This window comes from Bombina bombina, chromosome 6 (assembly GCF_027579735.1).
Source record: "Bombina bombina isolate aBomBom1 chromosome 6, aBomBom1.pri, whole genome shotgun sequence".
NCBI classification, from domain to species: domain Eukaryota; kingdom Metazoa; phylum Chordata; class Amphibia; order Anura; family Bombinatoridae; genus Bombina; species Bombina bombina.
Genome location: NC_069504.1, coordinates 73,708,834 through 73,723,077, shown reverse-complemented (window position 1 = coordinate 73,723,077; position 14,244 = coordinate 73,708,834). Strand labels below are relative to the sequence as shown.

The following is a 14,244-nucleotide window of genomic DNA, read 5'->3' as shown; positions in this document are numbered from 1 at the left end:
GTGATTAACTCCTAAACCATCATCCCCCACAACGCAATATACCTTAATAAACTATTAACCCCAAATCCGCCATTCATCCACAACGCATTAGACCTAATTAACCTATTAACCCCTAAACCACCATCCCCCCACAAAGCAAATAACTAATTTAATTACTAAGTCCCCTAACCTAACACCACCTAAATGAACCCCAATAAGAACAAATAAAAAAATACTAAGTCAAAATTAAATTTAAAAAAACTAACATTACTTAAAAAAAATTAAGATTAAATTAAAATAGGTTAATTAGGTATATTTGCGCTGTGGGGGTTAGTGGTTTAGGGGTTAATAGTGTAATTAAGTTTATTGCGTTGTGGGGATGGCAGATTAGGGGTTAATACATTTATTAAATAGTTTGCGTTGTGAGGGATGGTGGTTTAGGGGTTAATAACTTTATTAGGTATATTGCGTTGTGGGGGGTTGGAGGTTTAGGGGTTAATAGGTTAATTAGATATTTTGCGTTGTGGGGTTGGCGGATTAGGGGTTAAAAGATTTTATTTAGTTATTGCGGTGGGGGGATGACGGTTGTCAGGTAGATATTGCGCTGCGTTAGGTATTTGTTAGAACTTCCAGGGAGTTAAGGTACTTATATATTCAGCGCAAGGCTTGCTGCATCTGCCTATGTGTGGTAAGGTGAAAACTGAGTCAAATTATTCCATTTTCGTTGCGTAAGTCCTTGCGCTGAATATATGAAACCGATTTGTGACGCGGTTCTATGTTAGTTTATGGGAGTAAAATTACCGGGCCAAGGGGGAAATATACGTGCAGCATTTATATGCGGCGCCGTATATGTGAGAGCAATACCCGACTATAAACTGGCGATGTTTTTCAACAAAAGATAACAAGAAAGCAAAGAAAATTTGATAATAGAAATACATTGGAAAGTTGTTTAAAATTGTATGTTCTATCTGAATCATGAAAGAAAAATGTTGTGATTTATGTACCTTTTAAGTACGCTTTTCAATTAAGGATATTATTGTCAGCCAATCACAGCTGTTGTATCATCAGTGGTCTAATCTAGCAGTAATTTGCAGCATGGTTAAAATGATCTCATTCATCTAGTTGATACTAGACAATGAGTACAGGTTGGGAATAATATGCATGTGTATTTTTGTTTTTTTACTTATAATAGTTGTTGAAATAATGAAGAAATAAGAGTAAAGCTTTAGTCTCTATAAAGTTATGGGTACTGCCATTTTGTAACATTTATTTTACCTCCTGCTGAGTCTGGATAAAGTTATGAATAAGTTGCTAGAGTAACAATCTCACAGTGTTTAATGTTCTTTTAATACCAGGACATCAGTTACGATTCACTAAGAAAGAGACTGCATCTAAAATGTGCCATGGAATATACACTTGCAAATGGATAATATTCTTGCAAAACTGCTGCCAGACAAGTGCATGCTCCTGAGATTATGTCTCAGCTTTTCAACAAAAGATACTGACAAGAAACAAAATTTGGTACTAGAAGTAAATTAGAAAGATGTTTAAAATTGCAATCTCTATCTGAATCATGAAATAAACACTTTGGGTTTCATATCCCTTTAAACCGCTGTATTGTTTTAGAGTTACCAGATAGCTCAGCGTGCTAAGGCACTGTGGCTGAGCTCTGTAGCAACCCAAGGGTTGCAGGTTCGATCCCAGGTGAGGTCCACCCAGCCTTTCATCCTTCCGAGGTTGATAAAATGAGCAGCGCCTTGAGACCCTTACGGGTGATTAGCCGCGCTTTACAAGTACCAATATACATACACACCATGTGATTCCAGATAGAGGTCACCAATATCTGATCTTGAATTAAGTCTGTGTATTTAATTTGTATGGGTTTGACAATTTATATACATTGTAACCAAACGCATCTATCAGATGATTTATTGACATTCAGTCTTTTGTTGGAATGAACCTACCAGAAACTTGCTATTTCAAACAGCACATAAAAAGGTTGGGGCTCCTCAAAGGCACCTCAGGTTTTGAACATCTTTTTAAAGATGCCATTCACATGTGCACAGCTCTAACTGAGAGTTTAACTAGGACCATCTGGAAGTGCACATATATTAACTTGTCCTAGGGTTTAAGAAATGGCATTTCCAGGGGGTTTAAGATATTACATTTAAAGGGACAGTCTAGGCCAAAATAAACTTTCATGATTCAGATAGAGCATGTAATTCTAAACAATTTTCCAATTTACTTTTATCACCAATTTTGCTTTGTTCTCTTGGTATTCTTAGTTGAAAGCTTAACCTAGGAGGTTCATATGCTAATTTCTTAGACCTTGAAGCCCACCTCTTTCAGATTGCATTTTAACAGTTTTTCACCACTAGAGGGTGTTAGTTCACGTATTTCATATAAATAACACTGTGTTTGTGCACGAGAACTTATCTGGGAGCCAGCACTGATTGACTAGACTACAAGTCTGTCAAAAGAACTGAAAAAAGGGGCAGTTTGCAGAGGCTTAGATACAAGATAATCAAAGAGGTTAAAAGTATATTATTATAAATGTGTTATGCAAAACTGGGAAATGGGTAATAAAGGGATTATCTATCTTTTAAAACAATAAAAATTCTGGTGTAGACTGTCCCTTTAAGAATGAACATATATACACACACGTCCTTTTTTAGCACATATGTAGTTCTCACAGCCCAGGCCATAGTATACGTTCAGTGTCGAAAAAAACAGCCCTCTGGACCAATCAGCAAGGCTGTAACATTACACAGCCGATCAAAGACCAAAGTAAAACTTTGGTCTTTGATGAGCAAATTTACCCAGTCATAAAATCAGGCTCTCCGTGAGTGTTTACAGACAGATGTCACTCATTTCTGGGATATTTGATCAAAACCGTAGACAGCCAATGCCAGGATCCATTGCTATAGCTAAAGTGTGATACTTGTCAAGAGAAAACTAGTCTAGAGTTTTCTTTATGACATCTGATGACAATGATCTTCAATTATCACTGAAACCTTTAAGGTAACCTTCACAGTCACAAGGACAGACGGATGTTTATTATACCCCTGATGAACCACACGCGCTGATACATTATTATGCACAGTCACACTGATATTACTGAGTCACACATTGTGTGAGCCATTGAATGTGACAGCATAAGTCATATACATTATTTCACTTCAAAGAACTAAAAAAAATTGCAAAAAATCAGTATCCATTTTAGTGAAGACATTTTTCACAGTGGAAAGTTCTTTGGACCCTAATGAAACTAGGCTGGAATTATAACACACTGGTAAATATATCTGTACACTTAGTAACTCAAAAAGATACAAACTCTATAAGGCTAAAGGAAGCGCTAAACGAATATCTAATGCCGCATGAATCTAAAAAGCTCCCTCAGTCTCCTTGCAGCGAACACCAGACCAGCCAGTCTGGTGTTCGCTGCAAGGAGACCCGAAGGAGCCCGGCGGATTTACCAAGTCAAACACGCTTTATATTAAGACATGAATTACGTTTTTTTCAGTGCACTGTACCTTAGATTTACTGTAATATTCGGATACATAGGTTTTCCTTTCCGAGTAATTAGTGTTTTTAGTAATTTGGTGAAAAGTTGCCACTTTTTAACTGGCGAGAAAAAATGGTGAGATGTGCAGTGCGAAAATCTTTACAGAATTAAGCTGGGATTTGAGAGAAAATTTCACATACGCCCATGGAACGCCCATGTTCAGCCCATTTTAAAAAAAAAAAACAACAATTACACTTTGTATTTTGTACTTTTAAGTACAAATTTCTTGCTTTTTTTGCACATCCAGTCTACTTCTATTACAATTTACGCTGTGCATAGTTAATACGATTTATTTTTCTGTAATTTACCTACAAATGTTATGTGTTTGTTAAAATATGATTTTAGGTAAACAATTTAGTTATGAATTTTGTTGCACCTTAACAATAACATTTTTCCTGCGTATTTTTTGGTGAATGATTCAATTATTCGTTTTGTAATATTTTAAAGCTACACATTTTATTCTGCAATCTGCATGTTAGTAATGTATGCATCTCCCCCATATATGAAAATGCAGTATAGCCCCTTAGCGAGACACCGTGTTTTCATGGAAAAAAAGTGGCTTTACATAATTCCACCAGGGAAATAGAAGGGGTGGCGAGCATTTTTATAGAATCTCACGAGCCCAGAGAACGTTTTAGAATAATGTTTTAGGAGAGGCGTGCAGTAATATCTCAATGGTATGAGGATATTATACATATTCATTTGAGCACATCTACTATGAATTTAGGAAATGTTTTGTCTATTTTCATTTGTTATTGAATTTTAAAACAGGTTGGCCGACCAATAGCATCTCAGAATTATATTTAAATAAATTATTTTTGTGTGATTCTTTAAATTGTCATATTGTACTTTTAATGAAACGTTCTTCCTTAGATTCATGTGGTATTAGTTATTAGTTTAGCGTTTCCTTTAATCTTATACAATTTGTGTACCATGTTATAGAAGGGAACATTTTAACTTTAGGGACTATACCAGCTGTTTGGAGCAAGATAGATCATATGTTTTTCCTTTACACTCAGTAACTTACCCAAGAGTTTAATTCAGCATTTGGGTAAAGATAACTATTAAAGAAAGAGCATAAAGAAAATTCTCTAAAGAGATAGAGCGTTTATTATTGCACTATTGCTTAGAAGGGGGTTAAACACATAGTTAAACTTAGCTCTGGAGCAGCATTACACAACAGGAATCTAGCTGGATAGCACTGCTTTTTTAAGAACATCCCCATTCCACATTTTCAGATACTTAATTTACTTTTTTGCAGACAGAAGTTCCCATGCACACAGCCCAATTACATATTGAGAGCTGATTGCATTCACTGTTTATAAATGCATGCTGTAAAAATACTTCTTAAAGGGACATAATACCCATATACTAAATCACTTATAAGTGGTGCAGCATAACTGTAAAAAGATGGCAAGAAAATAACACCTGAACAACTCTATGTAAAAAAGATATTTTACCCCAGATTTGTTTCAACTCAATAGTAAGTGCTCTGTGAACAGATATCCTTCAGCTTTTGTCAGTTGCATGGTGGGGAAAAAAAAACAGCCAATCAGCTTTATCAGTGCTGATGTTGTTTTACTGTAATCTCATGAAATTTCACTGAAATCTTGTGAGATTTCATATTAAATTTAATTAAACTGAGAAGGGAAATAACATGACTGTGCCTGCACATGCCATGCACACTCCCTTGCAAGTTCTGGAACTAGCATCCTGATGGTTTAAAGGGACATTGTACACTAGATCTTTCTTTGCATAAATGTTTTGTAGATTATTTATTTTTATAGCCCATCTGGGGTGTTTTTGTAACAATGTATAGTTTTGCTTATTTTTTTAGTAACATTGTGCTGGTTTTCAAACTTCTAACCAGGCACCAACGTTTTAGATGTATACTGATGTCTACAGATTCCTGTGGCTCCTGTTTGTATAATCTGTCTTTTCATATGAAGAGAGGGGGAGTGTCTGCTCTTCATGTTTTTCCAGCCCCTTTCATTGGGTGTCCCAGCCCAACCTCACCAACAGTGCTAAACTGGGAGCGTCTAAGTAAGTTTTTAAAAGGTTTAAAACTGGATTTTTCGATCAACATCTGTGCATATTCTTCTTTATAGTAGTGTCTATTACATGTAATTATATAAAAATGTATGTATACTGTCCCTTTAAGCCCCTTTACAATGGGATGGGGCTACTGAGGACATTTTGAGATAAAATATCTTCCTTTTTTACATGTTCAGGTGATATTTTCTAGTCAGCTTTTCACAGCTATGCTGCAATACTTTGAAATGCTTCAACAGTTGGGTACCATGTCCATTTAATGATATGGAGAACGGGGCAACATTTATGCCATTTCATTGCACAAAGTATGAAGGATACCCACACCCGAATTTAACTTACTTTAATAGGGAATTCAATTTATAGTTACATAAATATTTTAAGTAAATCCTTCTTCATGGTTTAAAGATCCTGTTGAGATACACAGCTTTTTCTAATGTACTATATGTGTTTGAGAATTAATATAAATTATTATCAATAAACAGCAACACATAGTGAAGATTTTCAATGATCAAAAAAATGCCAGTGGTCACCTGCCTCTGCAGGAGTTAAAGGGCCATTCATTGCACACCAGATTTTTCTTTGCATAAATATTTTGTAGATGATCCATTTATAGCCCATCTGGGGTGTTTTTTGTAAGAATGTATAGTTTTGCTTATTTTTTACTAACATTGTGCTGATTTTCAGACTCCTAACCAAGCCCCAAAATGTCAGATGTATACGCTCGTTTACAGTCTACTGCTGGCTCCTGTTTTTTCTAATCTGTCTTTTCATATGCAGGAAAGGGGGAGGGGAGAGTGTCTGCTACCAGCCCCTTTCACTGGGTGTCCCAGTCAACCTCATCAACAGAGCTAAGCTGGGAGCTTCTAAGTAAGTTTTTTAAAAAGTTTTTATACTGGATTTTTAGATCAGCATCTGTGCATATTATTCTTTATAGTAGTGTCTATTACATGCAATTTTATGAAAATTGGTGTATACTGTCCCTTTAAACACAAAGTTACATGCAAGCAACAGTGCAATAATACAAATCACTTTATTTTGGCTCTTTTATGCATCACTTTTACATGTTTAACTTTTGCGTTTTTATAACCTCTGGTAAACCTTCTCTTTTGTTAGTTTTTTCTTAGAAGACAAAAAGGATGAAGCCAATCAGAACCAGAATGCCGATTGCCACGAAAGTAAATAAATAAATAAAACTAGGTATTAATAAACATGCATTTTTTCCCAAATGCTATTTAAGATAATACTCAATAGAAACAAAATAGTCGGCTATAACTAATCACTCCCCATGTCTCTTTAAACCAAGGCAGATTACAAGAAAGGGCATCACTGCAATTCCCTGCAGCTCTCCCTGTCAATCATTGGGTTAAACAATTGTTAAAAGTATGTAAGTCCCATAGAAGCACATGACAGCCCCGGACCTAGTAATCACCTATACAGTTATTTAAATGACTGTTTACAGGCCATTCATAAATCATCTGAGTGACATTCCTGCATAATTAACTGAATCCAAGGAAACCGCTTGTTACATTCGGTCACAATCTATGCATTTGTCCAGTGCCTTGCTAACAAGTCACTTGTCTATTATAACATGGCACTTTTTAAATAAATGAAAGCTGAACTGTTTGTAACCTTTACAGTACCTGTTCCCAGTTTATATTAGTAACTTTTCCAGCTCACTAGATTTTCTTTCTCATATGCTGCATTTTGTAGTTTGTCAACCACTGTTATATAGCACATAATTCTACACACAGGTAAACCCAGAGAACTGTTATCCAACTTGTAATCTTACAATAGTAGATTACCCCAGTGATCACTCGCTGTACAAGGGGGAATAACATATTTTCAGTACACATTAGTAAAGTCAAAATGACCCCTAGTAACCCGTCCTATGTTAACAGCTCTGTAAACAACACACACAGGTTCAGTTTTACTTAGGTGATGTAACAATGCTTTTTATTCTAGATGTGTACTGGTTTTTGTTCTGAAAGTGTCCATGTATTGTTTAATCGTTCACGTATTTTCACAACACTTTTCACTTACCAGGTTTGAACTTCTGGATCTGGAGCGACTGCCCTGACTGTCAAAACTTCCACTCCTTTCAAAGTCACTCATTCGGCGACTGGAGAACTCGGACTCCATACTTGAGGAGCTCAGCTTCATTTGGTTGCTTGGCATTCTTCAATAGGGCACTTATCTACCTAGTCCTGATGAACTAAAGACCAGTGTCCAGCGCCTCACAACCTCAAACCATACCCTAAAGGTGTAAAGAAAAAAAGTGCATAATTAGGGGTGGAAAACATTTCTAGTACACTCCAGTACATTCTAGTGCACTCCAGTACATTCTAGTACACTCCAGTACATTCTAGTACACTCCAGTACATTCTAGTGCACTCCAGTACATTCTAGTACACTCCAGTACATTCTAGTACACTCCAGTACATTCTAGTACACTCCAGTACATTCTAGTAAGAACATTCTGGTACATTCTAGTACACTCTAGTACACTCTAGTATGCTCCAGTACATTCTAGTACACTTTAGTACACTCTAGTACACTCTAATACACTCTAGTACACTCTAGTACATTCTAATACACTCTAATACACTCTAGTACACTCTAGTACACTCTAGTACACTTCAGCAGGGACGAAACTACAGGGGGTGCAGAGGTCGCAACTGCGACTGGGCCCCTGAGGGTGGGGGCCCAGCTTTAAAAAAAATTAAAAACCATTCCCTTATAAAAAATGTTGACCTGCCACTGTCTGCACTGATATCATGTGAGTGTGACATGATGCTTCACTAATGTCTCTGACTTCAGGGGTTAGTGTTTCTGTTTTACCCATAGGTGTGTATGTATGTATGTGACTGTGTGTGTATTTATGCATGTATGTGTGTGTGTGTATGGGGGGCAGGGGGTAAACAGTGTCACTATACAGTATTACTATATACAGGACGGGGGGCTGAACCATGTCACTGACTACTGTAGTCACTTTATAAAGTACTGGGGTAGGCCAGCCATCTCATCGGCAGATTACAGACTGTGTCACTAACTCACTATATACAGTACTGGTGGGTTAAACAGTGTCACTATATACAGTAATGGGGGATCAAACCATCTCACAGACCATCTCACAGGGTACCTCCTTTTGCAGACGTAATCTGATTCACATTTTTTTTCTTTGTTAAATGTAAAAACAAAAAAAACAAAAAAAGATATGTATCAAATTCACATATTTTTGGCGTGGGGGTAGAGGGGTGGGGTTGTCCTTCTTAGATTCTTGCACTTGGGCCTTGTGGTTTCTAGTTACGCCTCTGCACTCCAGTACATTCTAGTACACTCTAATACATTCTAATACACTCTATCACACAAAGAATAATTTCTTAATACTGCAGGACTGGTGGTCTAATGAAGATGTGTCCCTATATACTATATCACTTCTACATACCTCCCTCATTTACCATAGGCTTTCCCGGACAGGTGGGTGAGGGGTACTTGTGGTTGTTGGCCCTACGTTGTTTTGCGGGTGGAGCCATAACAGGAAGTAAGGGAGCAGAGAATGTCAGGGTTTGGAAGTTGTCAGGGTGCCAGAGCAGTCCCTGGAAACCAGGACATTTGCAGAGCTCTCCGCGTGTAATTAAAGGGACAATAAAGTTAAAATGATGTCCCCAATCGTTGTTTAATCGTTTTTTTTAAAAAAAAGAATAACAAATACAATGTATTCTCGCTATTATTCTGCCTGACTTTTCATGTGATTTACTGCTAAAACTTGTCATTTTTTTCTCACTGTCTTCTGTGAGGCTGGAGCGCATACTGCAGGATTTAGAACCCTGAATCAGATACATGCTACACAGTGACTGCTTGATCAAAGCAAGAGCTAATTTATATGTCCCTGATTGGCTACTGCACAGGACACCAGGTAAACATACTGTAGAAAGAAAACTTTTATATTTCCACACACAAACAACAAATTAAGCAGTGAGAGTTCTGTTGGCATCCTTTGTTCAAAAGCATACCTAGGTAGGCTCAACTGCTTAACTAGTTGCACTACTGGCAACTAGCTAATGATTGGTCGCTGCACATATATGCCTCTTGTCATAGGCTCATGTTATTCGTTCAGCTAGCTCCCAGTAGTGCATTTCTACTCCTGCAACAAAGGATACTAAGAGAATTCGATTTTTTTATGCAAACATGGTTAACAGCTGCTCTTTCTTGAATATGATTGATGAAAAATTTGAGTACATGATAAATAAACTATTAATAACTAAATGACATTAAACTGATTATGTATTTGGTACGAGAATATCAATTTCAATGAAGTTTACAAATGATAAAAAACGGAACAGAAGCTGTATTGTAGGTTAATTCACTGGTACACAATACAACAACTAAACACTCTAATAAAACAATCTACTATTTACAACAGGTATCTATAAATGATTCAGCTTTTATAACGCGCCTGCCAAAAACATTAATAAGCAGGTGTATTTTTTGATGACACGGTTACATAACGAAAATACTGAATAGTACAACACACTATTGTTATCAAAGCAGAAACACAAAGAGGCTCAAGGATAAACTGGTAGACTATAGAACATGGGACAGGCAGAATGTATTTGTTTCTAAAAGGCTATGCTTAATTGGACGCAAATACCCAGAAAAGACAGGAAGCATAACAGCTAATACAGCTGATGCTTATATATTTATATTAGATATGTGCACAGACAAAACAAAAAAACTCATATTCTCTCATGGGGTCATTTGGAATCCATTTGGAATCAGGGCCGGTGCTACAATAAAGGCAGACTAAGGGGGTAGGGGTGCCAATTTGGTTCATGACATCATTTTTTTTTCATGAGTAGATATTTTTTTTTTTGGGGGGGGGTTTGTTTGTTTGTTTTTTAATTCAAAAAGCTTTATTGGTAAGTTATAGGCATTACAATATTGCATTGAAAAATATTGAGACTGCAAGAACACGTTCGTTTGTAGATTTTGTTTTTGCTGCCTAACCTGGGCTTCATAGTAGGGGCCATATGAGATGGCAAACTGGTTAGAATAGGAGGGGACTCCCCTGAAACTGGCAGAGAGTGCTAATCAGGCTAAAATATCTCACTACACAGCCCCTGCGCTCTCTGCAAATCTTTTCTAATCTTTTCAAACTAGTTGATGGAGCCCGTGACAGCAGTGGAGACCTCCCCCCCACAGTTAAAGATAGGGGAAGGCAGATTATCCTGAAGTCCCACAGAAATATTTTAAAAATTTGCACTAAAACCTTTAAAGAGAATTTTTAGTGTTGCTTATCTTATCGCATTTGCTATGGCCAATTAGAGACAGATATAAATTAGCTCCTGAAATTATCAAGCAATCACTGTGTACAATGTACAAGATTTAGGGTTCTGAATTCCATGGACTGACTCTAGCCTCTCTGGAGGGAATGGCAAGAACTGCAATACTCATATTTAAATTACAGGAACATCAGGGAACATAAATACATAATTAAAGATTTTTTTTTATTTATTTTTTATTTTTTCTATGCTTAGTTTAAAATATTATGTGTAATTAAAGTGACAAAAAAGTAAAGTAATAAAATAGTAAGAAAATGTTCTGATATGTCATAACATTTTTTATGACACTATTGTATGCATATAAATATGCTGCTCCAGAGCGGCAATGCACTAGTGTGAGCTAGCTTAACACATCTTCTGAGCCAATGACAAGAAGCATGCATGTGTTGTCACCAATCACCAGCTAGCTCCCAGTAATGCATTGCTGCTGAGAATATGTACATATGCATGTCAACAAAGGATTCCAAGAGAACAATGTAAATTTGATAATAGAAGTAAATTTAAATGTGTCTTGAAATGACACAAACTATCTGAATCATAAAAAAGGGACATAAAACCTGACATTTTTTTTCATGATTCAGATAGCGAAAACAATTTTTAAAACGTTTCCAATTTACTTCAATTATCAAATTTGCTTCCATCTCTTGTTATTCTTTGTTGATGAGATATCTAGATAGGCAGCGTGCACATGTCAGGAGCACTAAATGACAGGAAATACTGCTGCCATCTTGTGCTCTTGCTAATGTATAATAATGTTGCAAAATTGATGCCATATAAAGCTGCAGATACGTGCACGCCCCTGAGCCTACAAACTGCCAATTTAAATGGACAAATCAAATGTTAAGAAACTTACGGCTAGATTTAGAGTTTTGTCGGTAACGACCCGCGTAGCTAACGCTGGCTTTTTTCTGGCTGCACCTTTAAAATAACTCTGGTATTTAGAGTTCACAGAAGGGCTGCGTTAGGCTCCAAAAAGGGAGCGTAGAGCATAATTTACCGCCACTGCAGACTCTCAATACCAGCGGTGCTTGCGACGGCGGCCAGCTTCAAAACGTGCTCGTGCACGATTCCTCCATAGGAAACAATGGGGCCGTTTGAGCTGAAAAAAAACCCTAGACACCTGCAAAAAAGCAGCGTTCAGCTCCTACACGCAGCCCCATTGTTTCCTATGGGAAACACTTTCTATGTCTCACCTAACACCCTAACATGTACCCCGAGTCTAAACACCCCTAACCTACACTTTATTAACCCCTAATCTGCCGCCCCCGCTATCGCTGACCCCCTGCATATTATTTTTAACCCTATATCTTCCGCTCCGTACACCGCCGCGACCTACATTAAAGCTATGAACCCCTAATCTGCTGCACCTAACCCCCGCCGACCCCTATAATTATATTTATTAACCCCTAATCTGCTGCCCCAACGTCGCCGCCACCTACCTACAATTATTAACCCCTAATCTGCCGACTGGACCTCACCGCTACTATAATAAAGTTATTAACCCCAAATCGCCTCACTCCCGCCTCAATAACCCTATAATAAATAGTATTAACCCCTAATCTGCCCTCCCTAACATCACCGACACCTAACTTCAAGTATTAACCCCTAATCTGCCGACCGGACCTCACCGCTACTCTAATAAATTTATTAACCCCTAAAGCTAAGTCTAACCCTAACACTAACACCCCCTAAGTTAAATATAATTTAAATCTAACGAAATAAAATAAATCTTATTAAATAAATTAATCCTATTTAAATCTAAATACTTACCTGTAAAATAAACCCTAATATAGCTACAATATAAATTATAATTATATTGTAGCTATTTTAGGATTAATATTTATTTACAGGCAACTTTTTATTTATTTTAACCAGGTACAATAGCTATTAAATAGTTCTTAACTATTTAATAGCTATTGTACCTGGTTAAAATAATTAAAAAGTTGCCTGTAAAATAAATCCTAACCTAAGTTACAATTAAACCTAACACTACACTATCAATAAATTAATTAAATATAAATACCCTACAATTAAACCTAACTACTACACTATCAATAAATAAATTAATACAAATAAATACACTAACTAAAGGTACAAAAAAATAAAAAATAACTAAGTTACAAAAAATAAAAAATATTTACAAACATTATAAAAATATTGACAAAATTTAAGCTAATTACACCTACTCTAAGCCCCCTAATAAATAACAAAGCCCCCCAAAATAAAAAAAATGCCCTACCCTATTCTAAAATAAAAATTGAAAAGCTCTTTACCTTACCAGCCTTAAAAGGGCCTTTTGCGGGGCATGCCCCAAAGAATTCTGCTCTTTTGCCTGTAAAAATAAACATACAATACCCCCCCCCCACATTACAACCCACCACCCACATACCCCTAATCTAACCCAAACCCCCCTTAAATAAACCTAACACTAAGCCCCTGAAGATCTCCTACCTTATCTTCACCACGCCGGGTATCACCGATCCGTCCAGAGGAGGCTCCGAGTCTTCATCCAAGCCCAAGCGGGGGCTGAAGAGATCCATCATCGGGCTGAAGAGGTCCATCATCGGGCTGAAGAGGTCCATCATCCGGCTGAAGAGGTCCATCATCCCGGCTGAAGAGGTCCATCATCGGGCTGAATAGGTCTATCATCGGGCCTGAAGTCTTGATCCAAGCGGGGGCTGAAGAGATCCATCATCCGGCTGAAGAGGTCCATCATTGGGCTGAAGAGGTCCATCATCGGGCTGAAGTCTTGATCCAAGCGGGGGCTGAAGAGATCCATCATCCGGCTGAAGTCTTCTATCAAGCAGCATCTTCAATCTTCTTTCTTCTGGATCCATCTTCATCCCGCCGGCGCGGAACATCCATCCTGGCCGACGACTTCCCGACGAATGACGGTTCCTTTAAATGACGTCATCCAAGATGGCGTCCCTCGAATTCCGATTGGCTGATAGGATTCTATCAGCCAATCGGAATTAAGGTAGGAAAATTCTGATTGGCTGATGGAATCAGCCAATCAGATTGAGCTTGCATTCTATTGGCTGTTCCGATCAGCCAATAGAATGCGAGCTCAATCTGATTGGCTGATTGGATCAGCCAATCGGATTGAACTTGAATCTGATTGGCTGATTCCATCAGCCAATCAGAATTTTCCTACCTTAATTCCGATTGGCTGATAGAATCCTATCAGCCAATTGGAATTTGAGGGACGCCATCTTGGATGACGTCATTTAAAGGAACCGTCATTGGTCGGGAAGTCGTCGGCCAGGATGGATGTTCCGCGTTGTCGGGATGAAGATGTATCCGGAA

General features: G+C 37.6%; 1 protein-coding gene across 1 annotated transcript in view; it reads right to left on the bottom strand.

Moving 5' to 3' along the window:
- The window catches only part of PROSER2 (proline and serine rich 2), a 104,194-nt gene that overhangs the window by 68,093 nt on the left and 21,857 nt on the right, over nt 1–14,244 (bottom strand). The window contains exon 2 of the mRNA XM_053716464.1: nt 7,637–7,850. Within this exon, the coding sequence (XP_053572439.1) occupies nt 7,637–7,771 (135 nt within the window). The 5' untranslated portion in view covers nt 7,772–7,850. The remainder of the gene's footprint in view (nt 1–7,636; nt 7,851–14,244) is intronic.